General features: G+C 36.4%; 1 protein-coding gene across 2 annotated transcripts in view; it reads right to left on the reverse strand.

Moving 5' to 3' along the window:
- The window catches only part of LOC140673098 (ankyrin repeat and SAM domain-containing protein 1A), a 43,579-nt gene that overhangs the window by 13,549 nt on the left and 13,532 nt on the right, over nucleotides 1-16,498 (reverse strand). Inside the window, exons 7-11 of one of the 2 annotated variants that reach the window (XM_072905758.1) lie at nucleotides 16,001-16,208; nucleotides 13,933-14,142; nucleotides 13,305-13,581; nucleotides 12,425-13,102; nucleotides 9,310-9,484 (exon numbers count right to left, since the gene is read on the reverse strand). In XM_072905758.1, the coding sequence (XP_072761859.1) occupies nucleotides 9,310-9,484; nucleotides 12,425-13,102; nucleotides 13,305-13,581; nucleotides 13,933-14,142; nucleotides 16,001-16,208 (1,548 nt within the window). The remainder of the gene's footprint in view (nucleotides 1-9,309; nucleotides 9,485-12,424; nucleotides 13,103-13,304; nucleotides 13,582-13,932; nucleotides 14,143-16,000; nucleotides 16,209-16,498) is intronic. The other variant, XM_072905765.1, reaches the window with a different exon arrangement.

The following is a 16,498-nucleotide window of genomic DNA, read 5'->3' on the forward strand; positions in this document are numbered from 1 at the left end:
TAATTAAGGAGATATATGTAGTTTCGATAAGATAATATTGTTGTATAAATATCATAAATGTAACTATTATACGTTCCTTAAATAAAAGCTTTAAGACCGTACATATTTTACTCGTCATAGTAAACAGCCCGATATCTCAACAAGTACAAACTAAAAAAAAAAAAACTTTGTTACTTCCATAAAGTTTTCTTTTCGACTGGTCTTTCGTGATGTAATTGCCAAGAACATACTATTATAACATCAAACAACGTAACGAGCAACAAGTATCGCGCTTCTTGCGAGGCACGCCAGGAACTTTGGACACGTAGTGTTCTGCGGAGTGCACGCGGCGTGACAGCGGACACACATACAAATACGCGCGGCTTGGATATACACATACACAGAAGGTACATACCCACAGACACAAGACTGTCCCCCTATTTCAGACGCTGCTTGATGTCCATTCCTCGTCCCTCAACGCCGTCTTTCTCTTTCTCCCTGTCGTTCTCTTTCGCACCAAATAAACCTCAACACGCGTCCCTTTTTTTTTAGTCTCTTTAAAGCACATACGCCCCTTGGAGAATCCTCTCACTTTGACCAACCGACGAACGATTGTCCAGCAACAGCTTCCTGACCGACGATGGTATGCTTCGCGTGTACGATCCACCTGTCTGATCGATCGGCACAACAATGAGGAAACGACCGGGCTGTTCGATCGCGAGCGATCACGTCTCCCACCGCCTTGCGCAGGCACGTGAGCACCGCGCCGCTTCTGAAACGGCGACGAATTCCAAGCAAGTTTCGGGATTCCAACTAAAACTTCGTCGTCTGGAAATTCACGGCAACAAACGTGCTCGAAGTTAATCACCCAACTGGTCGTCGACGGTATCTTCCGCCTCGGAACGCGCGTTAGAGACTTTGCTTCAGTTCACTATTCTCTTCAACTTGTATTTGGTGCATGCGTTAAAGTGCGCAAACTCTGCTCTAGATTGATGCCTCGGGTTGTAAACGTCAACAGGTATATGGCTTAATTCACTAGAAATCGACTGCAACCAGGTCGACTGACCTGCTCAAGGCCATCCGATGGTCGTCGACCGACATGGTCGGCACATCACAATCCATTCTGTTAACGATATCGAAGTTTCAAAATCATGAATTCTTCCACGCGACTGTTATACACGACCGTAAAGGAGATGCTGAAGATCACGCTTGAAACCGCACGCACTTTTGGACTCGCGGCTTCTTATGTCGCTTATACTAAAATCGGTCAAGCGATGTATATGCGCTGGACTCTTCGGTGTGTCACGAGTCTGGTTAACGAGACGACTAATTCGAACGTGTTAGGTCCACGAGGAGGAGGTGGTCGTGATGGCAGTGGTAGTGGTGGCAGTATAAAAGGTGGCGGGGAGGAGGCGAGGACGGACTTTAGTCCACGCCACCCGCACACACTCTCGTCTGACAATAATATACGCGAGAGAAAGCGCGTACAGGAGGAACCGTGAAGAGAAAAAAGAAAGGAAACGAAGCCGAGAGCGGGACCGTAATGGTCGTGTTGGTGCAACGGCCCAGTGTGTTAGTAGCATGGAAAGATGACCTCAGAGATGGGACTATCATTCTCTGGGACCCCAGACTGAAACGCGACACTTGCTGCACTTGTTAGTGAGGTGAGGATCTCTCCGACCTTGCTTTCTTATTATCCGGTCACAGCGCTCGATCATTCATCTTGTCCCTTCTATTGATGCCGAGATGCAACGCAAAATTGTTGAAAATATTTATTTTTATGCAGATGTATTCTGATGATATTCCAAAAGAATATTTCAAAAGGTTAGTTTTTTTAAGTTAGTTTATCAAATTATTTTAGTTATTCAATCTATTCCGAGGTATTTATTATTAAATCTTTGATTTTCTAATATTAATATTGCTTTTCGTGATAATAATTTCACAATTTCTGATATTAATATGATAATCGATTTTTTTCTTATCGACACTGTTTTATATAAGCGTATTCGATATGAGATACGCGATAAAATTCTGTCAAATTTATAAAAACGATTTTTTTATAAGTTAGGAATACTGAAACTAACTGCACGACTATTACGATTTGAAGCGCCGGAAAGAGCTCCTCTTACCGGGACTTTCATCGACTGTCGACATTCGGCGGACATGACCTGCCTTGCTAAAATATGTTCACGATGCGGACGTGACGTGACGAACTTGACTGAATTCATATAGTTAATCGTAAAATATTTTTAGATAATATTTTTAGTAAATATTTTAGATGAAATATCTACAGAATAGGAATATATAAAATATATATGTATGTATACCCAAATAAAAGATATTTATTCACATTTTACCTAAATTAATTCTCCATTAGCGGTATTTAAATGTATAAATTTCGTTACATATGCTATTATGAGCTTTAGAAATTTACAACACAAATCTTGAAAAAAATCAAAACATAGCACGAATACTGATATTCGTACGTTTACAAATAGAAAAGGAAATCTACTAGATTTTGATCTAATTATTGTGATGTAACAAATAAAAAATAAAGTTAACTTAGATAAAATAAAACTGTTATATGTAACTTCATATTTTCGTGTATATTTATATGCGTATAATTTTATATGCATTGTCACGCGTACGTGCGTCGGTATAGTCCATACGATTAAGTTTCATGTTATTCAAAATTAAAATATACAATCGATATATTTTGTTTCTTAAATATTTAATTTATATGTACATATGTATATGTATATATAAACTTCTTACAAAAATTAGAGAAACATCTAATTTAAAAAAAAAATTCAGTAAAATTCAGCCAGCTAAAATTTCATTAAAAATGAATAAAATTTAAAAAAAAGAGATTTAAAGAAAACTTAGAAACTTTATTTTCAAAAGATATTCCTATTAATTTTGTTGCGTTTGAATTTAAATTTCGTTCATTTTTAACGAAGTTAAAGCTGGCTGAATTTTGTCTAATTTTTTTAAGAAAATTAGATATTCTAATTTTTGTAAAAAGTTTATATATTCATATATTTATGTGTGCGTGTGCGTGTGTGTGTGTGCATTTGAGTGTAGAAAATTTTTATTATATATATAGTATATTATATAATATATAATAATATGTAATTATAATTTATATATAATTATATACAATTATAATATACATATATATATATATATATATATACATATATGTGTGTGTGTGTGTCAGATTTTATAATATAGTAATATAAAAATGTATAAATTCATTATAACATCAAGATACTTTCAAAAATTGTCATAATAATAAAGCGTTATCTCTCAGACGACTGTTGGTGTCGCGCAGTCGACAAGTTCATTAATCCGCTTTTCTAGGAGACTTCTTGGAGGTCATGACTAATACAACATGAAATGGTATAATACGCATTAAAATGCTGCGTATTATGCGTGCCCGTATAGAACGCGAGAAACTCACTCTTTTCCCACCACGATTAAAAGTTGCAGACTTAAATTCTCATCATCTTAACAACTTCAATCGTACTAATCTGAAAAGAGGCACATAAGCCTTGATAACTATCGCGCCCTTTTACCACTTATGTAATGAGACGCACACATATACACACGCACATACACATACTTTTCCAAATCATGACACTATCAGAAAATCATGCACGGCAGGAAATTTTACGTAACGGGAAGGCTAATTACCGATTAGCAAATTACAGATTAAGGCCACAAGATAATATTTTGGTGTCCCAACACTTGTGCTTGTTAATGATTACGAAGGTGCGAAATGCTTTGCCTCTGCAATTGCGAGTATTCACTAGTACAGACGGAATTGCGAGTTCTTAGCGCGACGAAAGATTACTTCGAACCGAAGCGTTACCGCCAAAAGAACGAAGCGACTTCGTATCGCGTGAGTCACATCCCACGATCCACACATTCCAGCGTGATGTCATAACGTGGCAGTCACGCACACATCGCAATGGTCAAGCGCGGCTGCCGGGAAATAAACCGAGCAAAGTATTTTTTTCCTGGATACGAGTCACCGTTACTGCTAAACGCGCGGTATAGTTGACATGTTAACGATAGCAGCAGAACAAACAGAGAATAAAAAACCTTGTTTGTGCCATCTATCGAAAGTGACATCTTAGCACTAAAAATTGTCATAATAATCAATGTTTATTATGACTGTTATATATGTGTAAATAATCAAAATATTAAAAAAACGCTGCTTTTCATATAGAAATATTTACATATTTATATTATTTTTATATTTTTTTCTTATTTACATATTTTTATACTAAATCTTAAAAATTTAAGCATTTATACAGGAAATATGAGATATGTTATAATTAGAAATTTATTATTTTTAATTGTTTATTCTTGAATTATTTTTTTCTTAAATATACTCATTTGTATATTATATGTTATTTTTTTTTTTTAAGTAAGAGATTTCAAAACTTTATATATAAATATAAAAAACTCTCAAAATAAATTTATTAATATGTTTTTCTTTCTTTAAAATAAATTATCCAGTTATATTCTTCGTTTCAAGACAATTTAAATTAATTGTTATTTAAATTAAGTAATAGATGCTAGTTTTAATACAATTAACCACCGATTCAATGATTGAGATATTCATTACCGAATGGAAAGCGTTACTAATTGCAAAATGCGCAACATCCATGATTTATGAAACTGCCAATGACGAGTGAACGTAACTAATGAAGTATGACCTTTCGTAGCGTCCGGTAGAAAGTAATTTGTTGCATACATGTTGCTTATTATGTCAACATAATTTTTCACTGCAGGTAAAAAAAAATTTGACCCTAATAGCTACCTTTTCTTCATATAGCAACGAGAAGCGGGACAGACATTGAACGTTATCGAATGCATCGCGCTATCACATGACAAACAGGGTCACAAACGGAAAGTCGGTTATTCTAGAACAATGGTGGCTTATTTTCACAGCGCTAAATCCATAATCACATAAAGGGACTCTATAATTTCGTGCATGGAGTTTATTGTTCTTCCTGATCCGACAACAAAGGCAGCCATATACTTTTCCGTTATGGTTATAAATGGAACACCATGAAAAAATTAACTATAGTTGAAAGTGCATTTCTGCTTCTTTCGAGGAAATAGTTAAAACCACAATTAGATTTTCTCACCGTAAAATAAATCGCAATAATTATGTATCAATCTGTTTATATAAAACAGACGATCTGTGTGTGTGTGTGTGTGTGTGATACATAATTTTATTTTCTAATAAGTTTTGAAATCGTTCAGCTTTATCATTCTTTGGTCTACAGTTATTTTACTATGTTGACAAAGAGATTAGACAGAGAGATTATACACACCAAATATATTTTCATTGCGAAATAAGAAAATTATTAAATGTAACATCTTATTAAATGTAATGTCGCAATTGAAAAAGAAACATTCCGAGAGATATTTTTATGTTTAATAAGGCACGAAGAGAGTTTAAAAAAGAATTAGAAATTGAATAAGTCAAATTATCAATGTTAAATTAATTTCTCACGGTGTTTCAATTACTACATACTAAATGATTATACATATATATGTTGACGCAATTTATTATGAGTTAATATTGTTGGAAACGCATGGTCAGTTTGTATTCACTTGTAATGCGTATCCTACCGGATGTCATAATGTCGTTCGCCAAGGAAGCAATGTAACTATCCACTTTTCAGCCATAAGTATAACGCAATTCGCATTAAAATAAGTTGTAATGTTTCTAAATAAAATTCTTCAATAAAGCTATAACCTAGGACAATTGAGTCACTTGATAGAATTATAATAAGAGCCAAGTTCGTCTTTATCATCTTTATCGTCTTTATCTTTAGAGAGATAACGCGTTGATAATGTACGATATCGAAAAAAGTATATTTTATGTCCGACAAAGTATTATCAATAAATATTACTCTCATATAATTGCTTTGAATTTCTGCGTAATCACGTCATATCACAGAAGATGTAATGCATCATATCAATAAAAAATTATTTTAAAAAATCAATATAAAATTTCATAAAATAAAATTTATATAATTTCTATTAAGTTCTATAATTTCTTATATATATAATAAAAATAACATATCATTCATGAAGATTCATTTTGCTCCAATTTTGACCTATCTTTCGAAATACAATATGTATTATAATTTCGTTTGCATACACTCTCATGTCTCATTGTCTTATATACACAATGTATGAGACACTATTACGCTAATAATCACTAAAAATCACATATAATATTTAAAGATAATATGCAGTCAAAAAAACAATAAAATCCAAAAACATGCATATGTATAAAGTATATATGTATACCGCGATCCCTTGTGCTATTCCTTGTGCTATTTGTCAAACATAATTAATAAATCCGTTATTCGTATTCCTATCTCATATACATAACTTGAAAACGTCATTGCACATATAATTTAATTATACATATAATTAAGAATATATAGAAAGTGACAGTGTTCAAATATCAAATATCAAAGTGCTAAAATTCAAATATCATAGTACTAAAACACCTAAAAATGAGAAAAACAGAATGTTGATCTTATATATACTATTAATTGTTTTACACATATAATTTTATACATACATATATATCTAAAAAAATTACATAAAATACATAATGTCTCGTAATAAAATATTAATGACAATAACTCCATTTCCAATATAATATTCAAATTATTTTTTCAAACTAGTTTCTTATTAAACTTAAAAATTTATCTTGCTTGTTATTTATATTCTTTTATATTAAAATCTTATTTATATTTTATCATATTTGAGATAGAATTATTAAAAAAAAGTTTATTATAAAATATTGTCATTTATTCTATCATTTTATAAGTATTGAATAAAGATTATATCAAAAACACAACGAACATATTTGCAATTTGATACAATATTATTGATAACCTAGAAATTTTTGCCAAAGCTCAGAGGAGAGACAAAAGCGACAAAATGACTCAAGACATCGCATACAATAGCAGCATAATATTTATTAGCACATCAAAGATATTATAATAGACACTATAATTTCTTACATTTACAATGTAAATATATCTCGCATATTTATATAATTTGTATACATATACACAGACGTTGAGTCCTACTAATGTATTTAGGCGAAACATTTGACGCAAAATAAAATATTAATCGCAAAATAATATCTTTGTCACCACAGACGAATTTAATGCGTCACATGACAATTCTGTTTTTTATTTTAGCTTCTCTTAAATATATTCAAATAAAAGATCACAAAATTGATCACAATATGTTTAATAATTTGTCTATTAACTGTGTAGTTAAGAACTGCACTTATTCATACTTAGAATGAATAAATACATCTTTGTATATATATGCTGCAAATTAATTAATTTATATAAAATAAATATAAAAATGTGTGCAAATATTATTTTATATATTAATATATATATTAATATTTTTATAATATTAGCCATTTTTAGAATGGAAGAGAAATACAATATTTATTTTTAATAATATATTATGAGTAGGAGAGTAATATTTTAAATATTTTGTAATATTAGAAAGAAGAGAAACGTCAAAATCACAGATATTTATCTGTAAAAGACTGTGCAATAACATACAAACATACGAACTTTGTATATGTAACATTAATCTCTTCTGGAATTATCAAATGTGTCATGATTTTATTTGCGACAACGATTTTAATAGACTAGCTATGATATTTACCACTTATGTCAAGTAACATACGATCGAAATCCTGCATACATTTTTGCAAGAAGATAAAAGCTGATAAAAGTGAAGATATGTAATACTTAGCGATATGTAGGTACATCACGAGTGAAAATTGCAAAACAAGAAATAATATACTAATCTAAAAGGAACTATTTATTTTGTAATCGTATATATGTGCAAGACCTAATACGTTTAACATTTCTATGCAATGAATGCGAAATTAATACTCTGTTTCCGATATTTTTATTACAAATTGTCGTTCGCTACGAAGGATTCCATCTAATCCATTAGATTAACCGAGAATAACCATCGATAACCGGGAGCACCGAATTGGTCCGAATAACGAACTCAGATCGTTAGCTTTTTTACGCAACGATTGTGCTTGCACGGCACGTCTTTCACTTTGCGTCGGCAAAGATTGAAATCCAGATTCGACGAATATTCTATTATTACAGAAAGACTGAGGTCGTTTCGAAGAACAGATGCATCGATTAATATTCCATATCGACAATACTCAAATTAAAAAAAAATAAAATTTTAATAGAAATTTTAATAAAAATAAAATTGCTTTCAAACAATCACAACATGACTGAAATTTCGATTTTCTTCAGTGCTTGTGACATTAAAGTATGTCCGACTCAATTAACCCGAAAAAAATCTATGTCGCGCATTACACGCAATATAAGTTTCTTTCTTTTACAAGGAAAAAAACTTTACGTAATTTATTTATTCTTTTGGAAGCAAAACACACCAAGGGTTTTTTCGGTGCAATATTATAAAAGGGCGAGTGTATAATAAAATATTTTTCAAAAAGGTTAATGAAAATATAAATATCATTATGTTGATTAAATATCATAGGGACACAGGCATGCGAACAATTCTAATACATATACCATAGTTTGCACATAATATGCAAAATATCTATCTTATGAAATCTTTTTATTTCAATTTCTCTGATAATGTGTATAAGACAGTTTTATATTAAATTCAAATAATCCAGCTATATATATATAAGCAATAGAATAAATTATAGTTGCAAGCATTGTATGTATATAATGCTCTAATAATGTATCTCTTAGATACATAATCACACAGAAAGACTAGTTGGTTATTTTATATCTTATTATACGGATGAGAATAAGACCTGTATGCATTAGGATATTTCAGTGTCTTTCTTGTAAAGATAAAATCTTTTTCATAAAGGTATCATCCTACTTTCACGCAGACGCTATAAATATATATTTATATCAATAACAATGCGTCAAGACGAAAACAACTTAATATATACGTAAATCATTGCAATATCAGCACCAGGATTTTTTTTAAATACCATTATACATATGTACAATTCAGCTCATAGTTTTCTGCTATTTTTATCAACGAGTGAACGACATATCGTGTACTCAAACAATGGGCAGGTCGAGAGACTTGCTCTAGAGTGCGTAACCCCGGAAATGTCCCAATCGTCGCTCTAGCGGTGTTTGAGGCAGACGATAAAAAGACAGAAACGTAACACAACGGTTATGCATGTACACGTGGGCAGAAAGAAGCGTCATGCGGTGCAGCCAAGCGTGCGTTGCTGTTTACCTGCGAACGGCACGTCGCCGAAGTATTCCTCGACATTGTCGGTGGACATGCTCTTGTCGGACAGAGATACGCTGGATAGCGAACCGCTTGACGCATCCAAAGATCCAGCGGTGGGAAACTGCAGCAGATCCTCATCCGTTTCCGTCTCCATGTCGCGAGATCTTCGCTTGTACACCTATTGATGATAAATCAGCGCCATTTGAGAAAGAAGCGCGATTCTTCGCCTAAAGTTTACAATATTGCGTAAATACTGCAAAAAAAAGGTATTTCAACGCTTCGGTTTCCGAGTATTGAACATGTGCCATCGATCATGTCGTACTGATCATGTTGTTGGATTTATGACAGTTGCGTTTTACAATTTGCCCGCGACCGCTATTACTCTGCGCGTATCACCGTTATCGCAAAATTGTCAACATTCGTATTTTATATACGGATATTTACAGTCGATATAAAAATTCCCCCCTGTGAGTTGCGTCGCACCGCGTTAGCAAAGCGCACGAAAAATGAAGCCAATCCTATCGCGATGAAAATTTATTGAAACGAAACGTCCGCGCGCGCAGGCACACGAGAAATATGCCATGTAAATCGGAGGGAAAATAAATACGCGTGGTCAACCTAAAGCATATTTATTTATTCAAATAAAAATCTATACCTTTTGACATTAATTCTTTCGATTCTGCTGACGGCGAGTCATAAATGACAAATATAATACGATTTTTTCCAGCACTCTGAAATTTTATGATCCGCAGAGAATTGTTGCTGCAACTGTTGATGCAACACACATGTATCAGAATTATTTTATACATAAAAAATAAATTTTTTTTTTTATAAAAAAAAAGGTGATAGATATATGTAAGCGTGTGAGCGTGTGTTTATATGTATGTGTGCAAATAGCCTCAATACTAGAATAATTAAAGCTATAATTCGATTCAATTTATACAGATCACTCACACATACACGTATGTATTTTTATATTTTGTGATATTAATAACTGCAATCAAAACGGTCAACGTAACGACGCCTCTTATATTTAATAGCAACGCGTATAAACCACCGAGAATTGCATTACGCCACTAAAAGAGACTTGGCGTTTGATTTACTAAGTGTAAACTGCGAGACAGCAACCCACTATTTCATCGCACGTTGTAGAAAGGCTCTAACGCAATTAAAATTTGACATCAGAGGCTCGACAGACGCTCGCGGTATCATCTGTAAAATGCCGAGAGCGTCTCGAGGAGACAGCCGGAAACCGTCGCTACAAATTCGCGAATTTCTCTCTCTTATGGCAACGGAGAACGAGCGTTCGTGAGGCGAAGTCAGACAGGCATAGAAGCCGAGGGCTTCATTATTCAAAGGGTGTCGGCATCTTGCATTCTGCCGCTCTACTGGATTCGCGGAAGTTGACGGGTGAGAAGCAACCATCCGTAGACGAATGGTTCTCCCATCTCTTCGTCCTTCCTCATGTTCTCCGATAGATTCACGGAGACCTATGCTGTCTTCAGATGCCGTTCGATTCCTGTTATCGAATCATATCAACCGCTCAACGAATTGAGAATATGTTATTCAAATACATCGCAAGTCGACCAATGACGTTACGATATTGGCTGCGTAAATCAAGCAATGTAGTTAACTGTTAGCTTCCCGAAATATCTTTTCAATTGTTCACATATTATATAGTTAACGCCAATAAAACGGCTTATATTTTTTAAATTCATTTAAATTTATAGGCAGAAAATAGGATCGTTCTGCACTCAATGAAGACGAGAGATTTACGAGTCATCAAGTACTGAAAAGATGTATGAAACGTCGTAAGGAAAATATATATATCTACCAAACAAATGATCCGCATAATGAAGAAATCGATCATATCTCAAACAAGCAATGTTATACGGCAGCACACGAGCTCACCGTCTTCACCGCGTTCGCCCCTTTCGCGGACTCCTTTCCGGATATATTCACTGTGAGATATTTCGTCAAGCGTGTATAGCCGACTGAAAGACACGGATTGCGAATGCATATAGGGAACGGCAGAGAGAAGCCGCGATGGATGGCGGAGAGATATCGTGGAAAGAGCAGAGAGAGAACGAGAAAGAGAGAGAGAGAGAGAAAGAGAGAGATAGAGAGAGAGAGAGAGAGGAGCAAGAGTGTGTTGGAAGCTGCGTGGTATGCTATGGATATCCATTTGCTGTAGATGGGAACTGAACGTAGTCGGTCTCACAGCAGAATGATCATAGGACGACGCGCAAACGGTAGCAAACGAGCGAGACAAGCCGAAGGCGGTGGGAGCGAGGTGGATCGACTCCTTGTAAATCGCATCACAGATCAAACACAACTTGTATATTAAACGTAACCTGGTAAGACGCCATGTTGACTGCTTATCTACTGTCCAAGACACCAGGTCAAGTGAGAGCGTTAATGACGTTCTTTAGCGAGTACACGTTGCCAGGTACTTGTGTCACGAGTGACTTAAAGGACGGTTCTGGACGAATATTTTAAAGATATCCGCGATTTCGTGGATAAACCATCAAGTAGTTCGGAATCTGCGCAATTTGACGCACCAGCGGGACTATATCTTGGTATTCCTGACATATGAAACGGATATACATATAAACGTCTGCCTGTACTTCCAAGGAGCAGCCGAGGATGCAAAATTGAACGCCGCCGTTGCATGCTTCGCCGAGTACTGCGCGACGAATTGCAGAAACGCTTCCATTTGCCTGTCGTTTCAAACGAACTGCAGAATTCTCGCGGGGAATTGAGAATCTTGCATATACGCTCGCCCGAATTAATGCGGAAATCGGAAACGATATTAGTTGCTTAATGAATTGTTGATTTATAACTCGTCCACGTAACTTCTTGAGATAACTTTATTATGCAAAAGTTACACTTTTTTCAAAGAATTCCGTAGAAAGATATTAGAAAATAGAAAAATCTTTCCTTCAATAAATACGTTCGACAATTATTTTACGCAAGATTATAATATTGTAACATATAATTATGTAACAACGATTATATTAGACATGTCATAAATTATTCCCTACCTTTCTTGCGTCGTACGTGCACCAACGTGCCGTCCTTGCGAATAATAATTAGTAAGAGGGTAATCAGTATTTACCTGGCTGAGTGGACGAATGCGGTCGTGAATTGACTTTTCCGCTTGCATGGCAGACGGTGGCGGATGATCGGGAGTTGGCGGCTGAACGTAATGCGTAGGACTGGTCGGTAGCATCATTTGCACGCGTTTGAGACGTTTGTCGGTGGCTTCGCGATTCTCCGGATGTCCGTCCGTCATCTCACGCTTCTCGTCGAGCAGACTTTCTTGGGAAGACTTCAGAGTGAGAAAGGCATTCGACACGAACGTTTGTTCCTGGATAGCTGTGTCACCGTCGCTGCAGGGTGACTTATCGGTACACGGGCTGCTCTCTGGTTCGTAATTGTCATAAGCGTGTCTGCGTAATTTTCTTCGCGGATTCAACATCTTGACTGGCCGATTTTCGTAGATAGACGTTATGGCTACCGGCTCTACGTTGGATTCACGCTTCTCGTCGGTTCCACCCAGTCGTGATCTCATTTCTACGTACTGGTCCACGCTTCGAGTGACGTGTCGCAACTGCTCGCGTCGTTTTTGCAACTGTTCAAGATCAATGTGACTACGCGCACCGCTGCGCGCTAGGAATAAATATTCGTAATTACTCGGTCCTACGGAACTGTCAGCGGATAAAGACATTTGTGTCTGCAGATGCGTCGGGGATACCGAAAGATTTCGCCTGGGTGGTTTTTTGGGCGGTGTTGGCTGCGAAAGAAGAAGCGAACATTTCTTCACGGTTTCGCGAGGTTATCTCTTTAAGGTCAAATATTGAAAAAAAAATCATTTATTTAAAAAAGGACGAATATATATTTTTTTAATTTTTTTTCCCCCGATTTATATATACACATGCTCTGTCACAAATCTTTCCGCGTTCGTAACATTAATTTAGATTAATTGATATTCTTACCGAGACTTTACTGTTGGAAGCGGGACTGTGTAGCGAGCTGGACAGGGGAGCCATTGGCAAGTAAATCCCGGCAGCACTGGAATCGTTGGGCAAACAACGGCGATCCCGTGGGCTAGGTCCGCCGACGCTCGAGGATGACGACACGCTCAATTGGTCGGACTCTCTGCCGCCCCCGTATCCCGTGGGCAATGTCAAGGACAGGTCCTCCGACACGAAACTACCCTCCATTGTGCCGCGTGGCACGGGTGGAGTTTGGTACAGTCCGTTATCGGAGCCCCTGTGCAACCAAAAGTCAGGGTCTCAATGGGACCGATCGGCGATCTATTATTGATCGATGATAAATCGAGAACGTCGGAAGCGTACGCTTCTGCTCGATTAATCAGTGAGAAATAGAAAGTCTCACGTTTTCGCTGTTTTATTTTGTATGCGTTCTAACAGTATATCTCGAAATAAATATATGGGGTATTTGCAGGAGTTTTGAACAACATTAAATACGTATGAATATTTCTCAATAAATATTTTACATACAAATGCATGCATGTAAGCAATCGCTAAACTCAACATTACTTCAATATTAAGATGTTGTTTCTAATGCAACTACAGTGCAAAATGTTTGTATGTATATTACCGTGTAGTGTCGAGTGGTAATGTTCGTTTGGTAGTGTTTTGTGGTATATCTTCAGGGGTTTGGTCGGAACTTTCGAGAGTATTTATAGAGTTGAGAGTGTCGGATAAGGACATAAAGACGCTGTCGAAGACGGAACTGAGGTCGGAGTCCTCTGTCTGCTGGAGGACCCTTCGTACTCCGTTCATCGGTTCCTCGTTCTGCTCGTCTTCACTGAAACGCGCATTCCGTCATCGATTACCAACAATCAATCGCACATTCAAAGCCAAGCAATAATCTCGTAAATCGATCAAACCGAAATAATTATGCATCAGTAACATAGAATTTAACTAATGTTTGTAAAAACAGCCGATAGATTTTATATCACACTAACGTTCACAATATTAATGTATTCAATATTAAAAATTATATCATTTGCAAATGACAAAGTTATTGCTTAAATAAATTAAAATACGTAAAAGCAAAGAGCATATTATGTAAAGATATAAATGTAAATTGCATAGAGAAAAACTACTTTCACTGACACACAACGATTCAATTGAAGACATTCACGAGCAAGTGTTGATTTTTAATGAGGCCACCTTGACGAAGATAAAACATAGCGAACAACACGCGAAAGAGGAGCGAAAAAGGAACTCGTAGCCCTCGGAGACTGCATGCTCGAAAACAGAACAGAAAAGGGAGAGAACGATGGTTATTAGTTTTATGCTGAGACGGGCTAACATTTACATTGTTTAACGTGATGGATTCATTTCGAAACGACCAAACTGGGGCTACCGACGTCAAACATTGATGGTGGAAGTGCGGAACATCAACGGCAGATCCCACGTTCTCTCTCCTTCTTTCTCTCCCTTCATCACATGCGTATATATCGCATATCTCTGTTTCTCCTTCGTTCGCTCCCTTACTTTCTCTCTCTCTCTCTCTCTCTCTCTCTCTCTCTCTCTCTCTCTCTCTCTCTCTCTCTCTCTCTCTCTCTCTCTCTCTCTCTCTCTCTCTCTCTCTCTCTCTCTCTCTCTCTAAAAAACCATCTCTCTATCGCCCTACGTCTTCGTCTTTCTCTTTCTCGCTCGCTGTATGCCCGAGCCAGTCGGGTTTAGTAGCTAGAACGGTAGCGCTGGCACAGAGTACCAATGGGGTGATGCAACGGGGTGACCTAGGGGCGAACGAGGCGGTCGGACCCACCATCTCGCCTGCCTACATCAGGAAAATTAAACCAAGCCAAGCGGTGCTTAACGCGCTGGGGCTACATGCGGCCGTGCCACCTCCTCCAACCTCTTCATCCACCTTCGCGTTTCACCCCCGGCGCTATTCCATATCCAGGTTCCCTTTTCGGTCCGAGAACCTCCACCTCCAACCTTCTCTACTTTCTACGGATAAGAGCGGCAGTGGTAGCAACAGCACTAGCACCGCCGTCATCATGCCGGTGCTTGGCCGGTACTCACTCATTCACTCCGCGCTCCGTCCACGTCTCTACGCTTTTGTTTGTCCAACATCTCCTATATTAAAGCACAGCCGCGATTGCTGTACACAGAGAAAGAGAGAAAGAGAGAAAGAGAAAGAGAGTCTTTTTGCAAAATATTACGAACCCCGCGCTTACCCAATGCAATACCATCGCAGGTTTTATTCTCGAAGAAAAGATTTCTACAAAGATGATTTAAATGATACTTTCTTACTGCACATGCGAAATCATAATATGCTTGAGTAATTATATATGAGAATATATACATATATATATTGTTACGCCCGGAAACACAACAATATTATTACTACATGTATGCTACTAGAATGAATATTAATTAATATTTTAATATCTATAAGAAGATTCACAAAGTAAGACGCTGTCTTACTGTTCATGTATCTAATATTGGCGCAATATTTCACTTGGTGTAATGTTTGATTATTACCAAATTACGAACATATACTACATACAACAAACATAATCCATCACAGTATTATGACATTAAAATGGGAAAATAAAGTTCGACACGTAAATATAAAACAATGCTATACTAAATATGAAAAAAAATATTGCATACAGCACACACTCAAATTGAATGAAAATACTTACAAAGAAGTGCCGGAAACTCGACGATCGTCGTCCCGAGGCTTGTGATAAAATTGCCATTGAGTAGGCGACGTCCCTTCCGCAGGGGAAAGATCATCCCCCGGACGAACATTTTCGTAGGGGCTACCCAATGAGTCGCCACCCTGCACCGGAATTGGCGGCAAGTTCTCGCTGTCGGCATCGCTTTCCACACCGGAGGAAGACCGATGTCCTGTTCAATAAAATCATGTGTAAATATAAAATAGAATTGCAATACAGCGAATAAAAAGGAGAAATAACAAAAATATTGAAAAATTGTATTACTTTTGTTTAGTACATTTTCAGAAATAAAAATCTACGTAATCATAATTATTGCACAATAGTAAGATATAATACTAAATTACAGAAACATGTTATTTTGTGTTTCGCGACAGGGACAGAGTTCAGGATTAATTGCATCTTCAGCTGTGCATAACATAACGTTATGCAAATACACGCAAATCTTTATACGTGGCCAAGAGC

This window comes from Anoplolepis gracilipes, chromosome 1, assembly GCF_047496725.1.
Source record: "Anoplolepis gracilipes chromosome 1, ASM4749672v1, whole genome shotgun sequence".
NCBI lineage: Eukaryota > Metazoa > Arthropoda > Insecta > Hymenoptera > Formicidae > Anoplolepis > Anoplolepis gracilipes.